Source organism: Heteronotia binoei, chromosome 6 (genome assembly GCF_032191835.1).
Source record: "Heteronotia binoei isolate CCM8104 ecotype False Entrance Well chromosome 6, APGP_CSIRO_Hbin_v1, whole genome shotgun sequence".
Lineage (NCBI taxonomy): Eukaryota > Metazoa > Chordata > Lepidosauria > Squamata > Gekkonidae > Heteronotia > Heteronotia binoei.
In genome coordinates, this window is record NC_083228.1 from 11,065,861 (window position 1) to 11,093,368 (window position 27,508).

At 48.5% G+C, this 27,508-nt stretch overlaps 1 protein-coding gene across 4 annotated transcripts in view; it reads left to right on the top strand.

The window, feature by feature from the left end:
- The window catches only part of PRXL2A (peroxiredoxin like 2A), a 46,490-nt gene extending 19,585 nt beyond the window's left edge, over positions 1 to 26,905 (top strand). Inside the window, exons 1-6 of one of the 4 annotated variants that reach the window (XM_060241021.1) lie at positions 2,294 to 2,405; positions 10,476 to 10,655; positions 14,942 to 15,036; positions 15,917 to 16,057; positions 25,070 to 25,234; positions 26,498 to 26,905. In XM_060241021.1, the coding sequence (XP_060097004.1) occupies positions 10,478 to 10,655; positions 14,942 to 15,036; positions 15,917 to 16,057; positions 25,070 to 25,234; positions 26,498 to 26,602 (684 nt within the window). In that variant the 5' untranslated portion in view covers positions 2,294 to 2,405; positions 10,476 to 10,477 and the 3' untranslated portion in view covers positions 26,603 to 26,905. Of the gene's footprint in view, positions 1 to 2,293; positions 2,406 to 10,475; positions 10,656 to 14,941; positions 15,037 to 15,916; positions 16,058 to 25,069; positions 25,235 to 26,497 lie in introns of those variants that run through there. The other 3 variants (XM_060241023.1, XM_060241024.1, XM_060241022.1) reach the window with 3 other exon arrangements.
- The last annotated feature ends 603 nt before the right edge of the window (positions 26,906 to 27,508 follow it).

A 27,508-nucleotide genomic window follows, 5' to 3' on the forward strand; every position in this document is an offset into this window, starting at 1 on the left:
GGTGGGGGCTTTTGGGGGGGGGGGTGTTAGTGGCCCTTAACACTGGCATAATCTTTTCCAAGGAAGTCCAATTCCTCTTGGGTCTGAGCATTTTAATAAGCGAGTATTTTAAAAATCTTTATATAAAACATTTAAATTTGAGAGCCAGTTTGGTGTGGTGGTTAAGTGTGCGGACTCTTTACCTGGGAGAACTGGGCTTGATCCCCCACTCCTCCACATAAAAGTCATCTGGGTGACCTGGAGTCAATCACAAGTTCTCTTAAGAGCAGTTTCTCTCACTCATCCCCACCTGCCTCACAAGCAATGTTTCCTCTAAACTGTGGAATCTTGTGAGCAAAAATTCTAATTTGTGAGCTACGGACATTAAAGCTGTGAGGTACTGCATAAATTAGTTTGCTCTAAGCCATTTTTCCTGAGCTAAGACTCAGGAAACTGAGCCTTAAAAACTGTGAGCTAGCTCACACTCAGCTTAGAGGGAACGCTGCTCACCAGGTGTCTGTTGTGGGGAAGGGAAGGAAAAGGAGATTGTAAGCTGCTCTGAGACTTTTTTCGGCTGGTGAAGGGCAGGGTATAAATCCAATCTCTTCTTTTTGGCTGCTTATTCGTGGACATTCAATGAAATTGCTGGGCAGTCGGGTTAAAACAGATAAAAGGAAGTACTTCTTCACCCAAAGAGTGATTAACACATGGAATTCACTGCCACAGGAGGTGGCAGCGGCTACAAGCATAGTAAGCTTCAAGAGGGGATTGGATAAAACATATGGAGCAGAGGTCCATCAGTGGCTATTAGCCATAGTGTGTTGTTGGAACTCTCTGTCTGGGGCAAGTGATGCTCTGTATTCTTGGTGCTTTGGAGGGGGTAACAGTGGGGAGGGCTTCTAATGTCCTGGCCCCACTGATGGACTTCCTGATGGCACCTGGGTTTTTTTGGCCACTGTGTGACCCAGAGTGTTGGACTGGATGAGCCATTGGCCTGATCCAACATGGCTTCTCATGTTCTTCTGTGACGCAGAGTGTTGGATTGGATGGACTATTGGCCTGATCCCACATGGCTTCTCTTATGTTCTTTTGTGACACAGAGTGTTGGACTGGATGGGCCCTTGGCCTGATCCTACATGGCTTCTCTTATGTTCTTCTGTGACTGAGAGTGTTGGATTGGATGGACCATTGGCCTGGTCCCACATGGCTTCTCTTATGTTTTTATGTGACGCAGAGTGTTGGACTGGATGAGCCATTGGCCTGATCCAACATGGCTTCTCTTATGTTCTTCTGTGACGCAGAGTGTTGGATTGGATGGACCATTGGCCTTATCCCACATGGCTTCTCTTATGTTCTTATGCTGTTCCTCACAAAGCTTGAGGCGGCTTACAGCTTGGATAAAACACATAAAATAAAATACATTAAAAAGCGTTATTGAACCTTAAAGTCACAATTCAGGACTGCTCATCTATTGCTGTTGTGGCTTTCAAGCCACAGCCGATTTATGGTAGCCTTAGAGGGTTTTCAAGGCAAGAGACCTTCAGAGGCGGGTTGCCATTGCCTGCCTCCGCCTCACACACCCCGGTTTTCCTTGGAGTGCTCCCGTCCAAAATCTAAGCCAGGGCCAACCCTGCTAACAAATTGACCAAATACAGTCCTGAATAAACCCGTCTTTGGCTGCCTCCAGCTGTGATGTGATGAACGTTTTACGAGCTTGTCAGAGCCTCTGTTCCCTTAGTTTTTATGAATATGGTGAATTAGGTTCCTTTAATGTTTTGTGCTTCTTTAAACTGGGGTGTGCGGTGTAATTACCTTTAGCTAAGTGGAGCTCACTGAATCCGCTTTTCCCAAACGAAGTCTACAAATAAGTCAGGTTTATAACTTGTGAGTGTTTGTGGTAAATCAGAACAAACTTCTGGGAGACCAGGCTAGGAACCTGGTTCAAATTCTTCTCCTCCTCCCCTCCTTTTTCAGGTCACATATCAGTAAAACTGGTCAGCATGTGTAGACAGGCTAATAACACTTCCCGTGGCTCTTAAGCGGGCCTCTTTTGCAAGACAGAAACAAACAGGGCGATTTCGATGGCTTCTTTGGGCACTGCGTGTAAACGGCGATTGCGCCATCTTGTCGCCTTGAAGAAAAGGCCTCTCTCAAGCAGCGCCCTGTCACAACCCTCCGTATTTATTTCCTCACGTATGTTGTATAATGATACTTAGTGTGGTGTGCTGGAGCAAATGCCAAGGCTTTTTCACACTGGCAACATACTTTGGCTCAGCCCCACAGTGTTATCTTGGAAGAGAGTGACTCAAACCCGGCCTCCTTATAAGAGGGGTTGCCCATTTGCTTCCCGGCTCAGACGCCTTCTGTCTTCTCCATATCCCGATGAAGTTTGCTCATTAAAGCAGCTTTTATCTATGTGGGGGCCGGTAAGTGTGTCCTCTTAAACCTTCTATACGTTTTGGGGCCTATATCCATAACTGGGGCCCAGAGAGCTCTGTGGCAACTTTGCCCCACTATCTGTACCACCTCATTCCACTGAATATGCCGTGTATTCTATAATAAAGGGCAAGATTATTCTGTGGAGCCTCAAACCTGCTGACTTTTTATTTTTATTTTGTATAGCAGGGCTTTGAGGTTTGGGTTTGCTACCATGGACGGAGGAGAGAACTTTGAGGATTTAGGCTGTAACTGTGTGATGCTACGTGGAGCTACTCTTAAGTGCATTAAAACCAGCGGGTACCTTTGCGCAGGTTTGCGTTGGAAGCGCTTCCAGGGTGGGGAAAACTCATTTTTCAACGCCGTGGGTTTTTAACCTTAATACAGCAATCACGACAGGGAGGCTTCTTTTAATCACAACCCTCAGGACTTTCGGAGTGGGAGGGAAAAGTGCACGACTGAGGCTCATAAAACTTCCTTAGAAATTAATTAAAAAGCTATTAGGTTACCGCAGGTGCTATCCCTGTGTAATTGTACTCCTTCACAATAGAATGTAATTTCGTGGCTTTATATTAAATAGTACCGTCGGAGGTTTTTTGAGGGGTTGGTTTTTTTTTTCAAGAGCACATCTTTGTACAGATGCCTCTAACTCCACTATTGATGTGGCATATCCGTGGCAAAGAATGAGAATTTATTTTGAGAATATAGAAACTTCAGGGGTGGGGGTGGCTTCTGGTACTCCCCCCCCCCCCAATCCAAAAGTGCTCCAAACTCTCTCCTAAACCCTCCCTCTATTTTAAGATGACCATTAGTTAGCTATTTAAACAGTCCTGGGGAGGGGGGAATTTCTCTTTTGCATCTGTATGACTGCATGCTTGAAAAAGGGCAACAGTGGAATTTTTAGAGAGAAAAATGTTCATTTATAAGTGGGGGGGGGAGTTTCTTCAGCCTTAATAAAAGAAATGGTCTTATTCAGGTTACTTGGGTCTGATGTTGGCCATTCATAGGCAATGCTCCCGCAGTTGGTCAGCCTCCGGCTCACACGTTTTTGTCGTAGCTCAGGAAGAATGGCCCCAGAGCGAACTGATTTATGCAGTAGCTCGCAACTTTAATGTTGGTAACTCACAGAGTAGAATTTTTGCTCACGGTTTTGGAAGGAGTATTGTTCATAGGCATGAGAGGCAGCGAGGTGTAGTGGTTAAAGTGTCAGACTAGGAGCTGGGAGTCCCGGGTTCGAATCCCCGCCCGTGCCTAGGGTGGCCACTCCTTCCCGGCCTCTGTTGGGTGATGGGAAGACAGGGTTGTCAGTTCCAGGCTGGGGAACTTCTGGTGATTTGGGGTTGGATTTTGGGGAAGATTGGAACTTCGGGGGGCGGGGGGGTACAATGCCATGGATTCCAAAGCAGTCTTTTTCTCTAGGGGAACTGATGTTTGTAGTTTGGAGAAGAGCTATAATTCCAGGAGAACACCAGGTCCCACCTGGAGGCCGGCATCCCTACTTGTGCCATGGGGCCTCACTGGATGACCTTGGGCCCATCGCTCCACTCTCTGCCTTACCTACCTCACAGGGTTGTTGTCAGGCCTCAGATTCAGTGGGAGCTCACAGGAGCACAGCTCCTGAACGTTTCTAAGAGTTCCACCTCCTCCTGAGAGTTCCACCTCCTTGTCCATTGAATAGTAGGTGCAGCTGCATAACAATCCCTGGATGAGCTCCACCACCTATTTGTCTACGAAATGACCGCTGGTTGTTGCGATAAAAGCAATTAAAATAAAAGCATTAAAATACAGCTAGAGCTGGGGTGTCGAACTCATTAGTCATGAGGGCCGGATCTGACATAAATGAGACCTTGTTGGGCTGGGCCGGGCCATGTGTGTACCTATTTAGGATTGGGTAGCAGAGATATAAACTTTATAAAGGACACAGGCAAACACAAAGTTGTTGTTTTTTTAAAACCCCCTGCAACATGCTTAAAACATTAGCACTTGTTGGTCTTAAAGGTGCTTTTTTTGTATTTCTCTCATGGGATCCAGGAAACTGGGCAAAGGAAGCTCCGGCTCTTCGCTTCCCTCCCCAGGGGACCAGGAGGGGGAGGAGCCTCAACCAATGGAGAAAATTGAGGTTTTGCTCTGAAGCTCCTGTGCGATTGAGCAAGCCTTGCAAAGCAAGCTGAGATGCAGAAGGAAGCAAGAGAGGGGGAGAAGGAAGCAGACAAGAGCCAGTTGCTCAGGGGCCTGATAGGAGCCCTCCAGGGGCCTGATTCGGGCCCCGGGATGTATGTTTGACGCCCCTGAGTTAGGCTGTTTCCTTGAAACCAAAAGAGAACTTTTCAGTTTTTTTTTTTTTTTAAATTCAGTGTTCCCAGTGGCAGAGCCTAAGAATGCTTGTTGTGCAGTTTGCCATTTGCAGTGTGTTACGTTGCCGTGCTGCTTGGAGCGTTGCGCAGACAAAATCTTGGCAGGCTCCAAGGTCAGACTTCTGACTCAGTTCTGTCTCTCTGCTGCTGGGCTATGGGCTAGAGGGAGTGTTGGTTCTGTGCGATCCTTGTTGGGGTGAAAACAAACCCACGCACCCATTTGTTAGTCACTGGTGGCACATGGTCTTCCCTGAAGATAGCACAACCGATAAACGGTGCCCACATGGCTCACATCTATACGGGGCATTGCTGAATTTCCTCAGCTCTCTGTTGCCGAGTGCAGTCTATGTGACGATTGTTTGTCAAATAGAGGATGTTGTGGAATTGTTTTCTGTGGCCCCAGAAGGTAGAACCAGAACCAATGGGTTGAAATTAAATCGAAAGGGTTTCTGGCTCAACATTAGGAAGAACTTCCTGACTGTTAGAGCGGTTCCTCAGTGGAACAGGCTTCCTTGGGAGGTGGTGGGCTCTCCTTCCTTGGAGGTTTTTAAACAGAGGCTAGATGGCCATCTGACAGCAATGAAGATCCTGTGAAGTTAGGGGGAGGTGTTTGTGAGTTTCCTGTATTGATTGGACTAGATGACCCTGGGGGTCCCTTCCAACTCTATGATTCTATGAATCTAGGGCCTTTTTTTGTAGAACTTTGCATATTAGGCCACACCCCTTGATGCCAAGCCAGCCGGAACTGTGTTCCTATGCGTTCCTGCTCAAAAAAAAGCCCTGAGCGTTTGTTCGAGTGTGTGTGTGTGTGTGTGTGTGACTTTACCCTGTTATTGTATTTGCATGAGTATTTTTATGTACGCTGCCCTGTGCCCTTTCCTATGGGGGAGAGTGGTTTAAAAATTGAATGGAAAGACAGGATATAAATAAAGTAGACAGTGTACAGAGACCCTTGGGTGCTTGGCAATAGGTGTTCTGGCCCTTCCTGCTATATGTGAACGATCTGAGTTTTCAGATTCATTTCTTTTGTGGAAATATGGCAGCCCCATCGAGACAGGCAAATTGACTGTGACCCAGGGCTGCATTGTGACCGGAAGCAGAACGTGGAGGGGTTGATTCTGTTGCTGGCGTTATCTAGCAGCGGCCATCCATCGTCATCTGAACTAGACCCCACGCTCCTCTTGAGCAGAAACGGTGCCCATTTTGGCAAGAAGCTGGTCGGTTGGGTTTGTTGGGCAGCCAAAACAGCAATGTTGCATTTTTCTTCTGTAACTCCCAATGCTTCTGGGCCGTTTTAGGGTCAGTGTCTTTTGGGAAATCGTGTACTAGATAAAAGAAACGGCACAGTTGAGCTTGTTCAAAGAAAACTTATCTCTCTCTTTTTTAAAAAAACATGGAATACATAAGAACCCAACACATAAAAAGTCCTGTTTGTGATCTATTTTTAATAGATTAACAGAATCACGCTGAAGTAGAGTATATTATTTATTGATACGTTGCTTTGTTTTTATTGATAGGTGAACTGTATGTTTTTTTCTTTGGATTTAAATTTGTTAAATTCAAAATTGCTAATTAAAAAAAAAAAAGGCTGTGAAGCCTAAACCTTAAAGCCAGGCAGGCAGGCTAAATTTCACACTATGAAAAACTATGGCAGAGAGCAGAATCTGTCTTGATTCAAGTCCAGTAGCAACTTTAGAAACCACAATAATATTATGGGAGTATGCAGGCCTCGAGTTCAGCAGGAGCTCACAGGAGCGCAGCCCCTGAACCTTTCTGAGGGTTCCCCCTCCTCCTCCCCACCTACCTGCCTTGTCCATTGAATCGTAGGTGCAGCTGCATAACAATCCCTGGATTAGGAGAGCGGCCAGCCACCAAGGGCTTTGCCACGCCCCCAGCAGCCCTCATTAACCCCTGGAGAAGCCTGCACCACCCTTTCTCCACTTCTTGTGTGATTTTGGGCAGTGGGTATCTTTGCTGGCCTTTTGACTGGGCGGGGGCGGCCAAGGAGAGCCCCAGGTGAGCGAGGCCTGCTTGGGCTGGCTGGATCTCTAGCCAGTCCAAGCAGGCCTCGCTGGCTTGGGGCTCTCCTTTCTGGCATTGGGTTGCTTTTGGCTGTGGGGGGGGGCAGCATATGCTAATGAGCTCCACCACCTATTTTTCTACAAAACGATCCCTGGGAGTTATGACCCTTTGAAAGTCAAAGTTCCCTTTGTCAGACATAAGCAGAAAGCTCGTATCCTGCGGACCTGACAGAGGCAACTTTGACTCATTCCCTGAAACTCAGTCTCTAGGGTGCAATGAGACTTGGATCAAGGTGTTTTACTTCAAATGAACACAGCTGCCTGCCCTCTGAAGCCAAATCCAGCTTGTCGCTAGGGGAGGATAAGAATTGTGAAGCGTTCCCCCTGCCCCATGGAAATTTTCTCTCTCCCCCTTTCTGGTTTCTAAGACTTCAGCAGGCATTCCCCCCCCCCCCCCCCACACACACACAGCTCCAGCACATCCGAAAAGGGCTAGAAACTTCACGCTGTTTAGCTTTTGGTTGTTATTACTTTACACCCTCATCAATTTATGAGAAGATTATAATTCCTTGGTTCCCAGTAATTACCTGTTTTAACCCAACAGGAGATTATGCCAAGCAATATTATGTCTCAATCACTGATTTACTTTTAAGGTATTTATTTATTTACTTATTTAGAAATTTTTTTAGAATACAGAATTGAAGTGAAGCTAATTTACTTTACTGTTAATACGAAAAGTATAATTATTAGCCTCTAATGTTTTTCAGGATGCCTGTAAAAAAAGTTTATAACATCCAAAAGATCTGTATTGTACTGTTTAGTCTTATTAATGGCTGCTGTACTGCTGTAAAGGAAAGCTCAAAAAAATTATAAATTAGGGGGGGAAAAGAAACTCCACGCTGTTTAAACAACGCAAGGCGGATTTATCCTTCGAAGCAATAACAAGAGGCTGCCGTGTACACAAGTGCATTCTTGTTTACGTGGGTGGATGGCAATCAAACAACGAAATTCCCCCTGAAATGCCTTTTGAACCACGTGGCCCAACAGTGGGTCCAGGGCTGGCCGTAGACTATCTGGTACCCTTGGCAAGGCTGACTTCCGGCGCCCTCCCGCCTACCATCAGTAAGTCACATGGTAGAGCAAATAAAACTTATATTCGATCTAACCAGGGGCCGTTTTGTAGAAAAAAAGGTGGTGAAACCCATCCAGGGATTGTTATGCAGCTGCACCTCCTATTCAACAGACAAGGTGGGAAGGAGGAGGCGGAACTGTCAGAAAGGTCCAGGAGCTGTGCTCCTGTGAGTTCCTGCTGAATCTGAGGCCTGGATCTAGCCATTCTTTTGTTCGATATCTGGCCTGATAAATTGGCGAGTAAAGATCAGAAATCTTTAATCTCAACATTGGCGATAGCTTGCATGACGATTGCCAGGGGTCGTTTTGTAGAAAAATAGGTGGTGGAGCTCATCCAGGGCTTGTTATGCAGCTGCACCTCCTATTCAATGGGCAAGGTGGGGAGGAGGAGGGGGAACCCTCAGAAAGGTTCAGGAGCTGTGCTCCTGTGAGCCCCTGCTGAATTCAAGGCCCGACGATTGCTAAAAATTGGAACCCCCCACTATAATTCTGTAGTTCCATTCTGCTATACCAGGGGTGGCCAACGGTAGCTCTCCAGATGTTTTTTGCCTACAACTCCCATCAGCCCCAGCCATTGGCCATGCTGGCTGGGGCTGATGGGAGTTGTAGGCAAAAAAACATCTGGAGAGCTACTGTTGGCCACCCCTGTGCTATACTATTCTATGTTGTCTTTCTGGACCATCCTGTGGTACTTTACTAAATGTTGTAACTGGTTTTTATTATGATTGTAATTTTATTGTGATTTTATTACTGTTTATGGTGTACTTCGCGCTGAGCCCCCAAATGGGGGAATGCGTGGAATATAAATGAAATAATAATAATACCCCCACAATTGAAATGTAGTATGATAAGTTACGGGACCAGTATGTAAGACCAGTATGTAAGCCAAAATGGTATCATTTTCGAAGAAAAGAAGCCTCAGTCAATAGAAGGAAGAGCCTCAGTCAATAGAAGGAAGAGAGGCTTGACTCAGTGGCTCTGTTGTGCCTGGCAAAGCAACCCTTTTTTAAAAAATGATACCGATTTGGCTATAGATTATGATTGGTTTTGGGCCCCAGCTTTGGAATTCTTTGGGAATATTTCCTTTTTGCCTAATAGAATGAATTGTAGGCTATTTCTCAGTTCTTAATACCTAGCATGTTATGTATTGCTTTGTAAATTGTTTCTTATGTATATCCAATAATTGGATTCCTGTATGTTAGATTTATATTTTTATCATTTATTTTCCCTAGGCTCCCTATGTATTGGATTAGATTTAGTTTATAAAAAAAAAAAAGCTTCCTCTTTTTTTAACTTTTAACACTTTGGGAAAAAATCACTGAGTCACATGCGGGGGCACCCAACTCTGTGTTCCCAGAAGGCTGGCGCCCTAGGCGACGTCCTAGTTTGCCTAGCGGCAGGGCCAGCTCTGGTGGGGGGGTGGGGTCTGCAGTAAATGAGAGCCGGAGACAATTTGCATTTTTCCACCTGCGTGTCCTCACGAGATGATTGCAGCGCCCATGCTGCAAACCCTGGGATTTCCCCAGGATCCTTTTTTTTTTAATCCCAGGCTAAGACAAGGATGTTGAACTTATTCGTTATGAGGGCCGGATCTCACGTAAAAGAGACCTGATCCATGTCGGGCAGGGCCATGTGTGTACCCAGGGCTTTTTTTTGTAGAAAAGGCCCAACAGGAACTCATTTACACATTAGGCCACACCCCCTGACACCAAACAAGCCAGAACTGTGTTCCTGCTCAAAAAAAGCCCCGTGTGTACCCATTAGGTAGCAGAGAGATAAATTTTATAAAGAACACAGACAAACACAAATATATCTCTTTAGAAAAAATTAAAACATGCTTAAAATGTTAGCACTCGGTCTTAAAGGTGCTTTCTTTGTATTTCTCCCATGGGATTTAGGGAACTGGGCAAAGGAAGCTCTGGCTCTTTCCTTTCGTCCCCAGGGGACTGGGGGAGGGGGAGCCTCAGTCAATAGAAGGAAGAGAAGCTTGGTTCAGTAGCTCTGCTGTGCAATTAAGAGAGACTGGCAAAGCAAGCTCTCCCTCCCCTTCCTTTCCAAGGGAGGAGCCTCAGCCAGTGGAGAAAAGAAGACGACGACATTGGATTTATATTCCACCCTCCACTCAAGAGTCTCAGAGCGGCTCACAATCTCCTTTCCCTTCCTCCCCCACAACAGACACCCTGTGAGGTGAGTGGGGCTGAGAGGGCTCTCCCAGAAGCTGCCCTTTCAAGGACAACCTCTGCCAGAGCTATGGCTGACCCAAGGCCATTCCAACAAGTGCCAGTGGAGAAGTGAGGAATCAAACCCGGTTCTCCCAGATAAGAGTCCGCACACTTAACCATTACACCAAACCATTACTCTATAGCTCCTGTGCAATTGAGCAAGCTTTGCAAAGCAAGACGTGATGCAGCAGGAAGCAAGAGAGAGGGAGAAGGAAGCAGATGACAGCCAGTTGCTCTGGGGCCTGAAAGGAGCCCTCCGGGGGCCTGATTGGGCCCCTGAACTGCATGTTTGACACCCCTGGGCTAAGGGCTTTTCTTTTCTCTGATTCCAGATATGTCTTCACAATTCGAGCTGGGGTGCTTCACTGTGGCGATGTGGTCCATCGGCCTCGGGGCCATCGGGGCCGCTGTGACGGGGGTCATCCTGGCCAACACAGACTTGTTCCTGTCTAAAGCGGAGAAGGCATCGCTGGAATTTCTGGAGGATATAGACCTGCAGACCTTGGGAGAAGGTACGGTCAGGCTTGCTCGAAAGGATGAAACCAGGGGTCGTTTTGTAGAAACATAGGTGGTGGAGCTCATTAGCATAACTCATTAGCGTATGCCCCCCCCCAGCCAAAAGCAACCCGACGCAAGAAAGGAGAGCCCCGGGTAAGCAAGGCCTGCTTGGGCTGGCTAGAGATCCAGCCAGCCCAAGCAGACCTCGCTCACCTGGGGCTCTCCTTGGCCAACCCCCCCAGTCAAAAGGCCAGCAACCCAAAATCACATCAGAAGTGGAGAAAGGATGGAATGGGCTTCTCCAGGGATTAATGAGGGCTGCTGGGGGCGTGGCAAAGCTCCCGGTGGCTGGCTGGCTGCCCGCTCTCCTAATCCAGGGATTGTTATGCAGCTGCACCTCCTATTCAGCAGACAAGGTAAGTGGGGAGGAGGAAGGGGAGCCCTCAGAAAGGTTCAGGAGCTGTGCTGCTGTGCACTCTTGCTGAATTCAAGGCCTACATGAAACTCTTTTGACAGTTATTTGACCTCATTTTGGCCACTCGGGGCATGGGTGGAGAATTAAATGTGCTAGGAGAAGAAAGGCACAGTGGGTTGCATCCTGCAAGCAGAAGGAGTTTATTTAATTCCATTCATATCCCGCCCCCCTGCCAAAGCAGGCTCAGAGTGGCGAGCAAAGCCAGTAGGCAAAAAAACCCCACATTAAAACCAGTTAAAACGGGGGTGCCAAATTCATTTGTTCTGAGGGACAGGCTGACATAAATGAGACTGGCCCGGGCCATGTGTGTACCTATTTAATCTTCTTCTTCATAGCAGAGATATGAACTTTGAGGTAGCAGATATATAAACTTTATAATGGACACAGACAAGCACAAAGTTTTTTTCCCCTTTAACTTAAAATAAAACGTGCTTAAAACATTAGCACTTGTTGGTCTTCGAGGTGCTTTCTTTGTATTTCTCCTGGAGGATCCAGGGAACCCGGTAAAGGAAGTTCTGGCTCTTTCCTTCCCTCCCCGGTAGAGCTCTTTCTCTTTCCATCCCTCCCTTGCCTCAGTAGCTCTGCTCCGCGATTGAAAGGACCTGGCAAAGCAACCTCTGCCCCCCTCCCCCAAGAGAGGAGCCTCAGCCAATGGAGAACATAGAGGTTTTTGCACTGTCGCTCCTGTGCAGTTGAGCAAGCCTTGCAAAGCAAGCTGTTATGCAGAAGGAAGCAAGAGAGAGGGAGAAGGAAGCAGATGACAGCCAGTTGCTTGGGGGCCTGAGGCAGGGGTGGCCAACGGTAGCTCTCCAGATGTTTTTTTGCCTACAACTCCCATCAGCCCCAGCTCACATGGCTGCTGGCTGGGGCTGCTGGGAGTTGTAGGCAAAAAAACATCTGGAGAGCTACCGTGAGCCACCCCTGCTCTAAGGGCCTGATTCGGCCCCCAGACCACGTGTGCGACACCCCTGGTCTAGAACAGTAGTTAGAAATAGAAGATAGTATTGCAGCAGAGGTGGCAAACTGACCTGAAATGACTCTGCAGTAGTCTGGTTTCCATGGTGGAAAGTGTCATCAGGATACAGTTGACCTGACTTACGGTGATCCTATAGGGAAGGGGGTTTGCCCTTACCTGCCTCTGCATAGCAACCTTGGACTTCCTTAGTGGTCTCCCATCCATGGATGAACCAGGGCTGGCCCGCTTAGCTTCCAGGATCTGACGAGACCAGATTTATCTAGGCCAGGGGTGGCCAAACTTGCTTAACGTCAGAGCCCCATAGAATCAACGCCAGACGTTTGAGAGCTGCAAGACAGGAATGTCAGGCGTTTGAGAGCCAGAAGGAGGGGGAGAAAGCCAAATAGATTGGAGGAGGGAGGGAGGGAGAGGTGGAAAGAAAGCAAAGTGAACTTTACATGCCTTCTCCAAGCCGGCTGGCGAGGCGGTGGGAGCTTCGAGAGCCACACGATTATGTGTGAAAGAGCCACATGTGGCTCCCAAGCCACAGTTCGGCCACCCCAATCTAGGCCATCCAGGTCAGGGCATAGTCCGGTTTACCATTTTCCGATAGTTCTGGCCCTTTCACAGTAACTCCCATATAAGTAGGAAGCCACTTTTTCTGCCGCGCCTGTTGCAGCTTTGTCCAGACAGTTTGAAGACGATGTGCTTTTCCAGGTGTGCAGTGAAGTCTGATGAAGTGAAGCTTCCATGACGAGAAATGTCTATCCCTGGAGCATCCTGTGCCCTTGGAAACTGGTCTGCAAATGTCTTTTGGTTTGGTGTAGTGGTTAGGTGCACGGACTCTCATCTGGGAGAACCAGGTTTGATTCCCCACTCCTCCACTTGCACCTGCTGGCATGGCCTTGGGCCAGCCATAGCTTTTGTAGGAGTTGTCCTTGAAAGGGCAACTTCTGTAAGAGCTCTCTCAGCCCCACCCACCTCACAGGGTATCTGTTGCCAGAGGGGGAGGGGAAGGTAAAGGAGATTGTGACCACTTTGAGGCTCTGAGGTTCAGAGTATAGGGCAGGATATAAATCCGTTTTCTTCTTCTTTTTAAACAGGGCTTTTTTTTTTTTTTGTAGCAACTCCTACAAAAGAGCCAGTTTGGTGTGGTGATTGTGTGCGGACTCTTATCTGGAAGAACCGGATTTGATTCCCCACTCCTCCACTTGCACCTGCTGGCATGGCCTTGGGTCAGCCATAGCTCTGGCAGAGGTTGTCCTTGAAAGGGCAGCTGCTGGAAAGAGCCCTCTCCAGCCGCACCCACCTCACAGGGTGTCTGTTGTGGGGGGAGGAAGGGAAAGGAGATTGTGAGCCGCTCTGAGACTCTTCGGAGTGGAGGGCAGGATATAAATCCAATATCATCTTCTTCTTCTTTGCATATTAGGCCACACACCCCTAATGTAGCCAATCCTCCTGGAGCTTATAGAAGGCCCTGTACTAAGAGCCCTGTAAGATCTTGGAGGATTGGCTACATCAGGTGTGGCCTAATATGCAAAGGAGTTCCTGCTATACAAAAAGCCCTGTTTTTGACACAGAAGAAAGCATATATCCTTTCCCAGGGAGAGACTCTGTACCCAGTCAACCGTCCTCCACTGAGAAGTGTGATTTGTTTGTTGTGACCCACGGGCTAAGATGGAGCAGTCTAGTTTCAGCTCATTGACCTTGAGATTCAGAAGGTGTTAAGAAGCCCACTTGACCCCCCCCCCCTGCAGCTGATAGAGTTAAGGCAACCGTGTAGCTAGCCTGTGGAATTTTCCATTGCTAACTTTAATTTTTATACATTGTGACCTCAATAGCTGAGGCTAGCCCACTCTTATCAGAGCTCAGAAGCTAAGCGGGGTTGGTCCTGGTGAGGACTTGGATGGGAGACCACCAAGGAAGTCCAGGGTTGCTGCGCAGGCAGGCAATGGAAAGCCACCTCTGAACGTCTCTCACTTTGGGGTTACCATAAGTCAGCTGTGACTTGATGGCACTTTCCACCATCTGTGTCTTTATTCAGGTGAGCAAGAAGAAGACGATATTGGATTTATATCCTGCCCTGTACTGTGTCTCAGAACAATCACAATCTCTACCTTCCCCTCCCCCCACATCAGACACCCTGGGAGGTGGGTGGGGCTGAGAGAGTTCTTGCAGCAGCTACCTTTTCAAGGACAGAGTCTCAGAGTGGCCTACAATCTCCTTTCCTTTCCTTCCCCACAACAGACACCCTGTGAGGTTGGTGGGGCTGAGAGAGCTTTCCCAGAAGCTGCCCTTTGAAGGACAGAGTCTCAGAGTGGCCTACAATCTCCCAGAAGCTGCGCTTTGAAGGACAGAGCGGCCTACAATCTCCTTTCCCTTCTTCTCCCACTGCAGAAACCCTGGGAGGTGGGTGGGGCTGAGAGAGCTCTCCCAGAAGCTGCCCTTTGAAGGACAGAGTCTCAGAGTGGCCTGCAATCTCCCAGAAGCTGCACTTTGAAGGACAGAGTCTCAGAGCGGCCTACAATCTCCTTTCCCTTCCTCTCCCACTGCAGAAACCCTGCAGTGGGTGGGGCTGAGAGAACTCTTCCAGAAGCTGCCCTTTGACGGACAGAGTCTCAGAGTGGCCTGCAATCTCCTTTCCCTTCCTCCTCCACAACGGACACCCCGTGAGGTGGGTGGGGCTGATAGAGCTCTCCCGGAAGTTGCCCTTTCAACGACAAGTCTTACAAGAACCATGGGCTGACCCAAGGCCATTCCAGCAGCTGCAAGTGGAGGAGTGGGGTATCAAACCCGGTGCTCCCCGAGAAGAGTCTGCGCATTTAACTACTACACTGGTTCTCTAACCCACGCTCCCTTTTGTTCACGAGCAGAGCAGAGAATGTTCAAGGCTGGGGAGCTGTGGAGGAAGAACGGGGCCGTGATCATGGCGGTGCGGAGACCCGGATGATTTCTGTGCAGAGAGGTATGGTGGGTGTCCCGTGGGGGTGTTTTCAGAATAACGGTTGATCGAGTTGCCCCGGCTGTGGTGTCAGGGCAGTGAAGGCTGGGGACAGTAGCAGGTCACATGAACATCTGACGCTCCCCGACACAGAACCAGATTGGTGTTGTCCACTCAGATTGGCAGCAGCTGTCCAGGGTCTCAGACAGAAGTCTTCCCCATCACCTACAATCTGATCCTTCTAACTGGAGATGCCAGCGTTTGAACTTGGTGCTTTCTGCAATAAACAATGACACGGGAAGGGATATGGCAACACGAGAGCGACAGACCTAAAGTGTACAGTGCGTTTCATGGACTTGGTGCTTTGGGAGGAGCACAGTGGGAGGGCTTCTAGTGTCCTGGCCCCACTAATGGATCTCCTGATGGCACCTGGGTTTTTGGCCACTGTGTGACACAGAGTGCTGGACTGGATGGGCCACTGGCCTGATCCAACATGGCTTCTCTTAAGTTCTTATGGCCAAGTGGGGACTTAAGCCAGTTCTTCTAGAGCAAGGGTGGCGAAACTGAGGTTCAGGAGCCACATGTGGCTCTTTCACACAAATTGTGCGGCCCTTAAAGTCCCCACTGCCTTGCTGGCTGGCTTGGAGAAGGCATTTGTCTCTTTAAATCACTCCTCCAAGCCAGCTGGCAGTTTGGAAAATGCATTTGAAGTTGCTTTCTTTTCACCTCCACCTCCCTTCCCATCGGCCTGCCTTCGCATCTTCTTTCTCTCAAACACCTGACGTTTATTCTATGTGGGTCTTACATTGAGTTTGGCCATCCCTGTTCTAGGCACTTGTCAGGCACTTAGACCAAGGTTTTTGAGTCTGTCACTTGATATCGCAACGTGTGTCTCGTTTATTAGGAGGCCGCCGAGCTGTCCTCTCTGAAGCCTCAGCTCAGTCAGCTGGGGGTCCCACTTTATGCTGTCGTGAAAGAGAAGATCGGCACTGAAGTGGAGGATTTCCAACCCTATTTCCAGGGAGAAATTTTCCTGGATGAAAAGGTGAGGCGTGGCTGTCGAGTTGTACCAAGACTGGAAAGACAGAGAAATCCCCCCCCCCCCCAAATACACCTCAGAATATTTGAGCCCCTCAGTCTAAATGGTCATTTTCAATCTCCACAGAAGTGTTTTAGTTTTAAAAAAAAGGTAAAGGTAGTCCCCTGTGCAAGCACCAGTCATTTCCGACTCTGGGGTGACGTTGCTTTCACAACGTTTTCACGGCAGACTTTTTGCCATTGCCTTCCCCAGTCATCTACACTTTCTCCCCCAGCAAGCTGGGTACTCATTTTACCGACCTCAGAAGGATGGAAGGCTGAGTCAACCTGGAGCCGGCTACCGGAACCCAGCTTCTGCCGGGATCGAATTTAGATCGTGAGCAGAGCTTAGGACTGCAGTACTTCAGCTTTACCGCCCTGTGCCACAGGGCTCTTGTGCTTTAGCGTATGAGGGCTTAAATCAGTGTCTTGCTTGGCTAGAGGCCGGCTTCTTCAGTTAGGCGACCAAACCTCCCGTTTCAAAGCTCTTTAATAACACTTGGAGACTGCTATTCCGGTCTCGGCAGGGCAAATGAGAATTCTGGCCGACGTTTGTTTTTGGAGTGATGTAGGCTGAAGAAAAAAAAAATTCTGAAAACGTTGTCGTTCTTCTGTCTTCCTGGTTGGGCCCAGCATTAGGCTTGAGTCAAACGTGAGGGTGAGACTTCCTGGGCACCTGTGTATCCGGCACATTTTCATCCCCACCCTTCTTGCAAGGAGTTCAGGGTGACGTAATGGCTCTTCGTTCTCCCATTTTATCCTTGTGACCAACCTGTGAGGTAAATTAGGCTGAGAACAACCACCCGGCAAGTTCCACAGCAGAGTAAGGAATTTGAACCCGGGTCCCCCCCGCCCTGAGTCCAGCACCTGAAACTGCCTGACACTGAACCAAGCCATTGGTCCATTAGAGTCAGCCTTATCTACTCAGACTGACAGTGGCTCTCCAAGGTCTCAGGCTGACGTCTTTCACATCACCTACCCCGTTCCTTTTAACTAGAGATGCTGAGGATTGAACCTGGGACCTTCTGTATGCCAAGCAGATGCTCTGCCGCTGAGCCACAGTGCTGAATCCACTAAACCCCACAGGCTTTTGCCTGTGGTTGATGCCAGTTGTGCATGAATCCGTGTCAAAAGTTGTTATGGTGTGGTTAGTTGTCGCACCACTTCAACCCCTCACAAACCTCTCCCAAGTCACTTGGGATATCACGGGAAGGGTCTGTAGGGAGATCTGTGGTGGGTGGATTAGCTTAACAACCCTGCTTCTTATTAGGCTAAGCAGCTCTGGTGGCTTTTCTATTTACACACTGTTAATAAACGTGCACAGAAATACATTTTTTATCTTTCAAGCATCGGCGTGTCCTTGCAGGCGTTTCCCCGCAGACACGCGCAGATCGACTGAAAGATTAGGGCAGCCGTTTCTTCACTTCTGCATCCAATTGCGGAGACTAAAAAAAAAGGCCGCTTGTCCCATTTAAGCATCCCGTCTTCAAAAAAGCAGAAGCTAAAAATAAGGGAAAAAGAAGAGTTGGAACAAGTAAGCTGACAGATTGTCCCCCAAAGGGATAAGAGTTGGGAGGTAATTAATGGGTGTGCTGCTGTATTTACTAAACTTTGGGTTGCCTCTTGACTACTCCAGGCATGTCTGGACGGGGAAAGAAACGGTTTGGTTATTTACGGATGCCACATTTGCAGGGTCTTGAATCGGGTGGGAGGTGAGAGAGCACTTTTGGGGTGGCAATTTCTGTCCACTTCTCCTGGCATATTCTGGAAGGCATGGTACTAGAGATGGCCCTTTTCCACACATGTCTGAATCATAGAATGAGTTCGAAGGGACCTCCAGGGTCACCTACTGCCAGTTTGGTGTAGTGGTTTGGAGAGCCAGTTTGGTGTAGTGGTTAAGCGTGCGGACTCTTATCTGGGAGAACCGGGGTTGATTCCCCACTCCTCCACTTGCACCTACTGGAATGGCCTTGGGTCAGCCATAGCTCTGGCAGAGGTTGTCCTTAAAAGGGCAGCTGCTGTGAGAGCCCTCTCCAGCCCCACCCACCTCACAGGGTGTCTGTTGTGGGGGAGGAAGGTAAAGGAGATTGTAAGCCGCTCTGAGACTCTTCGGAGTGGAGGGCGGGATATAAATCCAATATCTTCTTCTTCATCTAGTTGAGCCCCCTGCACAATGCAGGAAACTCTCAAATGCCTCCCTCTAAAGTCACAGGATCTTCATTGCTGTCAGATGGCCATCTAGCCTCTGTTGAAAAACTTCCTGAGGGAGCCCGTTCCACTGAGGAACCGCTCTAACGGTCAGGAAGTTCTTCCTAATGCTGAGCCGGAAACTCTTTTAATTGAATTTCAACCCATTGGTTCTGGTCCTACCTTCTGGGGCCACAGAAAACAATTCCACCCCCCATTCTCTATAGGACAGCCCTTCTAGTACTTGAAGATGGTGATCATGTCATCTCTCAGCTGCCTCCTCTCCAGGCTAAACGTGCCCAGCTCCCTCAGCCTTTCTCCATAGGACTTGGTCTCCAGACCCCTCATCGTTTTCGTCTGAGTTCCAATCTGCTCCTCTGTTTTCTCCGAAAACTATACTCTGCTCCTCTTGGCTTTTCATGGCAGTGAAGAAGAAGATATTGGACTTATACCCCGCCTTCAGTCCGAGCCTCAGAGCAGCTCACAATCTCCTATGTCTTCTCCCCCCACAACAGACACCCTGTGAGGTGGGTGGGGCTGAGAGAGCTCTCCCAGCAGCTGCCCTTTCAAGGACAACTCCTAGGAGATCTATGGCTGACCCAAGGCCATTCCAGCAGCTGCAAGAGGAGGAGAGGGGAATCAAACCCGGTTCTCCCAGATAAGAGTCCGCACGCTTAACCGCCACACCAAACTGGCCCTCAAGAAACTTCGTGGCAGCAGCTCAGTACAAATTGAGAGCTGGTTGGGGGGCAAAAGAGGTTAGACTCAAGTAGTACCTTAAAGAACAACAAAGATTCCCAGGATGTAAGCTTTTTGGTGTCAGAGCTCCATTTGTCAGATACCCGATGAAGGAATCTTTGGCTCTGCAAAGCTTAAACCCTGGAAAGCTTGTTGGTCCTTAACGTGGTAGTGGGTTCGAGTCTAACTTTTCAGCTGCAGATCAGCACAGCTCCCTGCTTGAAACTCTTTTCCTGGGGAGCAGAAGGCGCTCTTGTTGTACCCTGGATTGTGGCCTGGTTGTGTTATGTTTTTTTTTAATAAACCAGCCATGAGTAACCAGCAGGCCTGTTTCGAACCTCCGGTCACTGCTCTCCCGTTGAAACATGTCCCCCTCTAGGTCTCATTGCTAGACCTGCTCCGTTTCTGTCTGCTCCAGTTACACAGGGTAGATACTGCTGTCCTTCATTTCCTAGGCAGCATGTATTGGGTACAAGAAGAGTGTTTAAAGGCATACAAAATTAATCCTGGCAGCTAATTTCTACATCTCTCACCCTCCCCCCCCTCTCGATCCCATCCATCTAATCTCTCTCTCTCCCTCTATCTCTCTATTGATCCCATCCATCTAATCTCTCTCTCCCCTTCTCTCTATTGATCCCATCCATCTAATCTCTATATCTCTCTCCCCCCCTCTCTCTCTCCCTCTCTCTCTCTATTGATCCCATCCATCTAATCTATCCCATCCATTTTATCTCTCTCCCTCTCTCTATTGATTCTATCCATCTAATCTATCCCATCCATCTAATCTCTCTCTCCCTCTCTCTCTCTATCCCATCCATCTAATCTTTATCTCTCTCCCCCCCTCTCTCTATCGATCCCATCCATCTAATCTATCTATCGATCCCATCCATCTAGTCTCTCTCTCGATCCCATCCATCTAATCTATCCCATCCATCTAATCTCTCTCTCTCCCTCTCTCTCTCTATCTATCCCATCCATCTAATCTCTCTCTCTCTCTCTCCTCCCCTCTCTATTGATCTCATCCATCTAATCTATCTAGCTATCATCTCCCCCCCTATCTATCTCAATTCAATTTTTAGCCCACCCTTCCCGTAGAACAGGCTACATCATAAAAACGATCAACAAAAACCATCTAATCTCTCTCTCTCCCCCCCCCTCTCTCTATCGATCTCATCCATCTAATCTATCTATCTAGCTATCATCTCCCCCCCTATCTATCTCAATTCGATTTTTAGCCCACCCTTCCTGTAGAACAGGCTACAGCCTAAAAACGATCAACAAAAACCATAAGACCCGTTTAAAATATATAAAACCTAAAACTACAGAGTGACAGTAGGGACCAAAATGGCAGGTTCTGTCTCGCAGCCATGGCCTCTTGTCCAGGTCCAGCAGGTCTTATAGCCCTGGGATGAAATGAAGGGGGGAGGCCGGAACTGCCAAGAGGCTGTGGCGTGGAGCCTGGAGAGCGTTTGTGTGGACGGAAGGACTTCGGCCTGTGGAGGGAGGCTTTTTTGCGTGTGGCCCCAACTGCTGCAGCCAAAACTGCCCCTCCACAATGCAGTTCCCGGGCTTCCCCAGCAGCAGCAGCATTTTTGGGGACATGTTGGCCTAAGGGGGGGGAGGTGAGAAACTCGTGCTCCGTGGGTGGAAATCCTTCCATCCCCAGTTATGCTCCGCTGGACCCAACTCTGTGGGCCACAGGAGTTTGGTGAGAGCGGGCAGGAAGCAGGCGTATGTGAGACCGGCGGACTGGGCTAGTGGGAGAGATACCCCCCCCCCCAAGATTGTTGGCTAGGGGAGATGGGGGGTGAGTTGCCTGTATTGGAATTCACCAACCCAAATACCAGTTCTAATACAAGAGGTATTTCTTAACACCTAAAATTAGAGACTGATTTCACACTAGGGCTTGTTTTGGGTGGAGAGCCCTTTTGCTCCTGGCACTTCTCTCCGTTTTCTCACAAACTGCCCCGGAGCTGCGAGTTGGCCATGTCTGGGAGGCAGCTGCGAGTTTTCCGCAGCGAGCGAGATCCTCTTAAAAGCGGTCTCTGCTTGCTGCGGAAAAGCAGCGTGCCGACTCGCAGATTTGGTTCCCCACTCCTCCACTTGCAGCTGCTGGAATGGCCTCGGGTCAGCCATAGCTCTGGCAGTGGTTGTCCTTGAAAGGGCAGCTGCTGGGAGAGCCCTCTCGGCCCCACCCAACTCACAGGGTGTCTGTTGTGGGGGGAGAAGAAATAGGAGATTGTAAGCCGTTCTGAGTCTCTGATTCAGAGAGAAGGGAGGGGTATAAATCTGCAGTAGTCTTCTTCTCCGGGGCAGCTTGTGCAAAAACCGAGAGAAGCGCCGGGGACAATAGGACTCTCCACCTGGTACAGGCCTAGTGCAAAATCAGTCTGAGTCTTCAAAAAAACTAAAATCAGCAGTATTTGCTAGCTGTGGGGCTGCATAGATTAATTTGATCTTCAGTGAGATCTGAGCTGGTAATGGCTTTGTTTCTCCCCCTGCCTCGTATAGCTTTATCTATGAGTGCCGTTCTCAGTCGGCCGTATAGTTTTATCTGCGAGCTCTGTTGGCTGTATGACTTTATCTGTGAGTGCTGCTCTCAGCTCTGTGCTCTCAAAATCCCCTCTCCTCAAATAACAGAAAACCTCACTGGGGGAAACAGCTGGATCCGGGGACTTTTATTAATGATACAAATGGAAGTTACTTTCCGAATTCCGATTGTCTGACTTGGCCCTCCTTTGCCTTCTGAGATTTCTGCAGATGCTGTGCACATCCGCTCATCCTGAAGAAGTGAGCCACGACTCCTGAAAGCCCCTCCCCTGCCACAAATTTTGTTAGTCTTTAAGGTGCAACTAAATTCTTGCTCTTTTCCACACCGTCCATTCAAGTACATCTTTGGCATCAGACTAGGGTTGCCAAGTCCAATTTGAGAAATATCTGGGGACTTTGGGGGTGGAGCCAGAAGACATTGGGGGTGGAGCCAGGAGACATTGGGGGTGGAGCCAGGAGCAAGGGTGTGACAAGCATGACTGAACTCCGAAGAGAGTTCTGGCCATCACATTTAAAGGGACCATACACCTTTTAAAGGCCTTCCCTCCATTTGGAAATAATAAGAGGACGGGGGCACCTTCTTTTGAGGCTCATAGCATTGGTCCAATCTTGTTGAAACTTGGGAGGTTTTTTTAGGAGAGTCACCAGATGCTATGTTGAAAATTTGGTGCCTCTGCCTCAAAAAACAGCCTCCCCAGAGCTCCCCAGATACCAGTGGATCAATTCTCCATTATACCCTGTAGGCCCCAACACTTGGCACCAGGGACTGGTTTCGGGGAAGACAATTTTTCCATGGACGGGGCGGGGGGGAGAGGGGGGTATGGTTTTGGGATGATACAATTGTGCACTTTATTTATTAGTTTGCCGTAGTGGTTAAGTGCGCGAACTCTTATCTGGGAGAACCGGGTTCAATTCCCCACTCCTCCTCCCTTGCACCTGGTGGAATGGCTGTGGGTCAGCCATAGCTCTTGCAGAGCTGTCTTTGAAAGGGCAGCTTCTGAGAGAGCTCTCTCAGCCCCACCTACCTCACAGAGTGTCTGTTGTGGGGGAGGAAGATAAAGGAGATTATAAGCTGCTCTGAATTTCAGAGTGGAGGGCAGGATAAAAATCCACTGTCGTCGTCGTCTTCCTCTTCCTCCTCTTCCATTGTAATATATAATGAAATAATTATACAACTCATGGCCCGGTTGCTAACAGGCCATGGGCCGGTACTGGTCCACGGCCCAGGGGTTGGGGACCCTTGCTGTAGGCACTCCATAGGGTATAATGGAGTGCCCAGTGGACACCCCCCCACACTTTCTCATAACCCTGAAACGGGGGGAGGGTCTCCAGACTGGGGGTCCCCAACTGGAGATTGGCAACCCTACATCAGACAGACTATGTTTATTCATTTGCATTTCTTATAGTCCGCCTTTCTCACTGGGACTTGAGGCGGATTACAAAGTGAGTCTATCCCATCGGCAGGATGGGGATTTAATGAACAATGCAATAGGATTAGGGTTGTTGAACCAACCAGAAACTGAAAAATGACCAAAGCATATAAGTGTTAACAGGACACGTTAAACAATGCAAAATTACATAGGATCCTACTTACAGTACTAGCTGATTCCCTCTTGAGGTGCTACACTGAAGCAGGATGAAATAATAGGTGATGATCTGAACCAGGCTGAAAAGGAAAAAGGGTAATCTATCTCTTCCTTGATTTTTTCACAGAAAGTGAGATAGATGATTACTCTTTCTGTGTGGGGGGGCAGGGTGCAAGGAAGAGATAACTGACCTTCATTCTGCTGAGACCAGCATAGCATAGTTGAGTCATCTTGAGAGCCAGTTTGCTGTAGTGGTTAAGTGTGCGGACTTTTATCTGGGAAAACCGGGTTTGATTCCCCACTCCTCCACTTGCCCCTGCTGGAATGGCCTTGGGTCAGCCATAGCTATGGCAGGAGTTGTCCTTGAAAGGGCAGCTGTGGTGAGAGCCCTCTCAGCCCCACCCACCTCTTACAGGGTGTCTGTTGTGAGGGAAGGAGATATAGGAGACTGTAAGCTGCTCTGAGTCTCTGATTCAGAGAGAAGGGCGGGGTATAAATCTGCAGTCTTCTTCTTAACAGCTGGATTTGTGTGCATGGGCTTTGGAGCTGAGTATCTCCAGAGAAAACCCGAGCCTGAAGCTTACACCTTTGGCTTTTAATCTTTGCACGAAAGCTCGGATTCTCCGGAAATGGGATTTGGTGCCCAATGCCACGTGCTGTATATTTTCCCTGCCTTCCTGTGGAATTGCAGTGTGCGCAGGCAGGCATGCGGAGCGCTGTTTTGCAGAGCGGCAGCTTCAATCGCCTTTGCTGCCACCCCTGCCTGATGTCATCTCCCAGGGACAAATCGGGAAAAAAAACCAGAGACGATTATGCACAAACTTGTAGAAAAAACTTGTACAAATTCATAGACACATTTAGGCCCTGTTCAGACGCACAGTATAATCAGATGTTGCTGCTGTTTCCTTCTGGATTTAAAGTAGCTGATCAGGCGGCAACATCTGCCTCCCGGTATTAACTCATGGTAGCCCCCCCCCCCATCCTTCCTGGAACCGGATTATTTTGTCTCTTGCTCCTTTGTGGTGTTTTTTGAGTTCTCCGGTTTCACCTCATAGTTTTCTCCGTCTGGATAGTTCTGCTGCGATATTAACCAACTTCCGGATGTCTGAAGGCTGTCTCAGAGCAAAAGGAGCCTCAGACATCCGGTTTACGGTCGACATTTTTTTTACTACTTAGCAATGTGTGCATAACCACATAATGTTTTAACCGATACGCATAATGTGCACATGCGCATAACATGTGTGCATGTGCATAATAGTGGAGGGGAAAAAAAGAACTACATGGTGCCGTCATGCGGATGGCAGAAGATGGTTTCACCGCAGAGTGATTTGAATTGCCGTATGGCAGTCTGATCGATAATATCCGGGACAAAGATATTCGAAACAGAACTGGGTCAGTTTAACACGGACTCAATGCGCTGGGTGAACAGGGTCCCAGTTGCACATGCTGACTCATTCAAAAGCACTTTAAGCAGCTCAGGAAGAGCGTCCGCTCCATTTCCATTAGACTCTTGAGGACACCAAATTATAACATTCTGATGGCGCTGTGGAGCTTCCAATGCCCAATCCATAATCCAAAAGAGTCCAAAGTCCCTTGAATGGAAGTCTTGCATGACGGTACACCGGTAAGACCCTGTTTCCCCAAATCGCCTCCTCCGGCGCACGTGTGCTCTAAGCTGCATACTTGAGGGACTGAACACAAATTGCATGGAATATACATCCATGTTTCATATCAGCCATGCAATGCTTAAAAGGAGTTTGAGCTCTTGGTTTTGTCTCCCAGGAACACACATGACTTCCCTGGCTCCCTTCAGAGCCTCCTTTCCCTCAGGAAGCTCTGGGCACAGCCTGGAAAGAGATCCTCCTTTCTTTCCCCACCCACCCCGCCCACTTTTAAGTATTTCCGATTCCTATCTCCAGAAACGATTCTACGGGCCTCGCAAGAGGAAGATGCTCTTTCTGGGCATCGTCCGGTGGAGCGTCTGGAAGAACTTCTTCCGTGCTTGGTGGAGCGGCTTCAGCGGCAACATCGAAGGAGAAGGCGTCATCCTGGGTGGTGTTTTCGTGATCGGGCCTGGGAAGCAGGTATCGGAGAGAGCAGGGGTCTCCCTGATTTTTCGGAGCTTGTAAGCAAGACTCCCTTCTCTGAGTCTGCGTTCTTTGCGGCATTCAATCAGGCAGTTCTAAGCGAGCAGAGCGTTAGCCGGGCTTCCTGGGTCAACCCCACGGCTGGGTTTGTTTCTTTACTTCACGTCTCATCTTTTTTTCTCCCCCCCCCCCGATAGGAGCCCAAAGCGGCTCACGTAATTCTTCTCTCCTCCATTTGAGCTTCACAACAACCCTGCGAGGTAGGTTACGCCCGAGAGGGTGCGATTGGTCCAAGCTCACCCGGCGAGCTTCTGTGGGGATTCGAACCGGGGTTTCCCAGATCCTAGTTTGACACATTAACAACTCTCAGGGCTTTCTTTGGAGCAGGAACTCCTTTGCATATTAGGCCACACACAGTGGGGAACTGGCCAGGGCGTCAGCTTGTCGACGGCACGTGGGCCCCCTTAAACATTAGACAATACGTTAAAAGTGTCAATGTCTTTTTAGTAGCTTGACAATATAATACAAGTTCCAATATTACTGTAATGCAGCTAAGATTGACATTGTATTTAGGGTTGCCAGCCTCCAGGCGGGGCCTGGGGATCTCCCGCTTTTGCAACTGATCTCCAGCTGGCAGAGATCAGCTCCCCTGGAGAAAATGCAATCTGGATTTCCATTTAATATCTACTGCATACTGCCAGTAAGATGTACAATATACGTACACTGGGATTACTAAAGATATATACATTTATCCCTCAAAAGTTTTAATTGTACCTTTTTTCCACTTATGTATTTTTTTGAAAATGTTGTTTATTTCTTATAAAAATTAAATGGTAGCCTTATGGTTGTGGGCGGGCCCCTTTTGTTTCCTTGCAGCCAATATTTTTAGACCCAATCCTCCACTGGCCACACACACCCATGATGTAGCCAGTCCTCCTGGAGCTTACAGGGTCTACCGGAAGCTCCAGGAGGATTGGCTACAACATCAGAGGGGTGTGGCCTAATATGCAAAGGAGTTTTGCCAAAAAGAAAAAAAGCCCTGCCTTGTAATGTCGTTACCATCTAGTTTGGCCCTAAGAATCTTTTCAGATCATTTAGAACAGTGAGGATTAGAAACTGAAGAGGAGGATAGACTCTGCCCCCCGTGGCATCAGTTTCTTTACAGGCACTGACTTGGTTAGCTTGGGGAAGAAGCGAAAAAACCCCCTCACTTGGTGACAGCCGCTTTCCTGATCCACCTTTTCCTCCGTCCTGTTTTAGGGTGTTCTCTTGGAGCATCGCGAGAAGGAGTTTGGAGACAAAGTAAGCCTGGCCGCTGTCCTGGATGCCGTTAAGAAGATAAAACCGCAATCTTCTGAGCGTTAAAATATATATCCCGCCCTCCTAATTGCGGAATCTGCAATGGCTGTGTTGGAAGCGCAAGCTGAAATTCCTTCTGGCAGCTGAAATCCCACCAGAATGGCTGCGTTTTGTACCGCTGGCTCAAGATATCCAGGGGTCCTTTCGGTGGTTGTTTTTGACTGGATCAATGAAAGGCTTGGATCCAAAACCTTCGGACCTAGTCCGGATGCTTTCCAGTTAGAGCAAAACCATCGGGGGATGTCTTGATATCTGTCAGATGAAAGCCTGGTGGGGAACTAATAAAAACTGAAATTGTTAAAGGCTAAACTGATATTTTTTCCTTCACTGCCCCCACACTGATTCCTCCCTCCCCTGTTATAATCTATAAAGCATTTTTGTTCAGATTATCATCAGTGTTCCCTCTAAATTGCAGAGTCTTCTCTGCAATTCTATTTTGTGAGCTACTGGCCTTATAGTTGTGAGCTGCTGCATGAATTAGCGTGCTCGGGGGTCGTCCGTCCTGAGCTAAGGCAAAAATGTGTGAGCTGGAGGCTAAAGATCTATGAGCTAGCTCACGTTAACTCAGCTTAGAGGGAACGCTGATTATCATGCGGTTGATCAAGCAGAGGACTTTGTAATGCAGGTGAGCATTCTGGCTCAGGGAGAGATTGGCTGCCGCCCATCTCATTACAAATCTATTTTGAAGCAAGAACTTCATATCTTACTTGTGAAAGCTGTTTTTTATACCCCAAGGAACATATGGAGTTGGGTTGGATAGGTCAGGGTGGCATCAAAGATTAGCATCATATGGGTCCAGGGTCCCCCAGCAGGGGGCTGGGTGTCACTGTAGTGACAGTCACTCTGTAGTGAACCCCTCCAGTTATTCCCATCACTCGCTGAAGTGTCCCAACTCAATAGAAGGTCACTGTG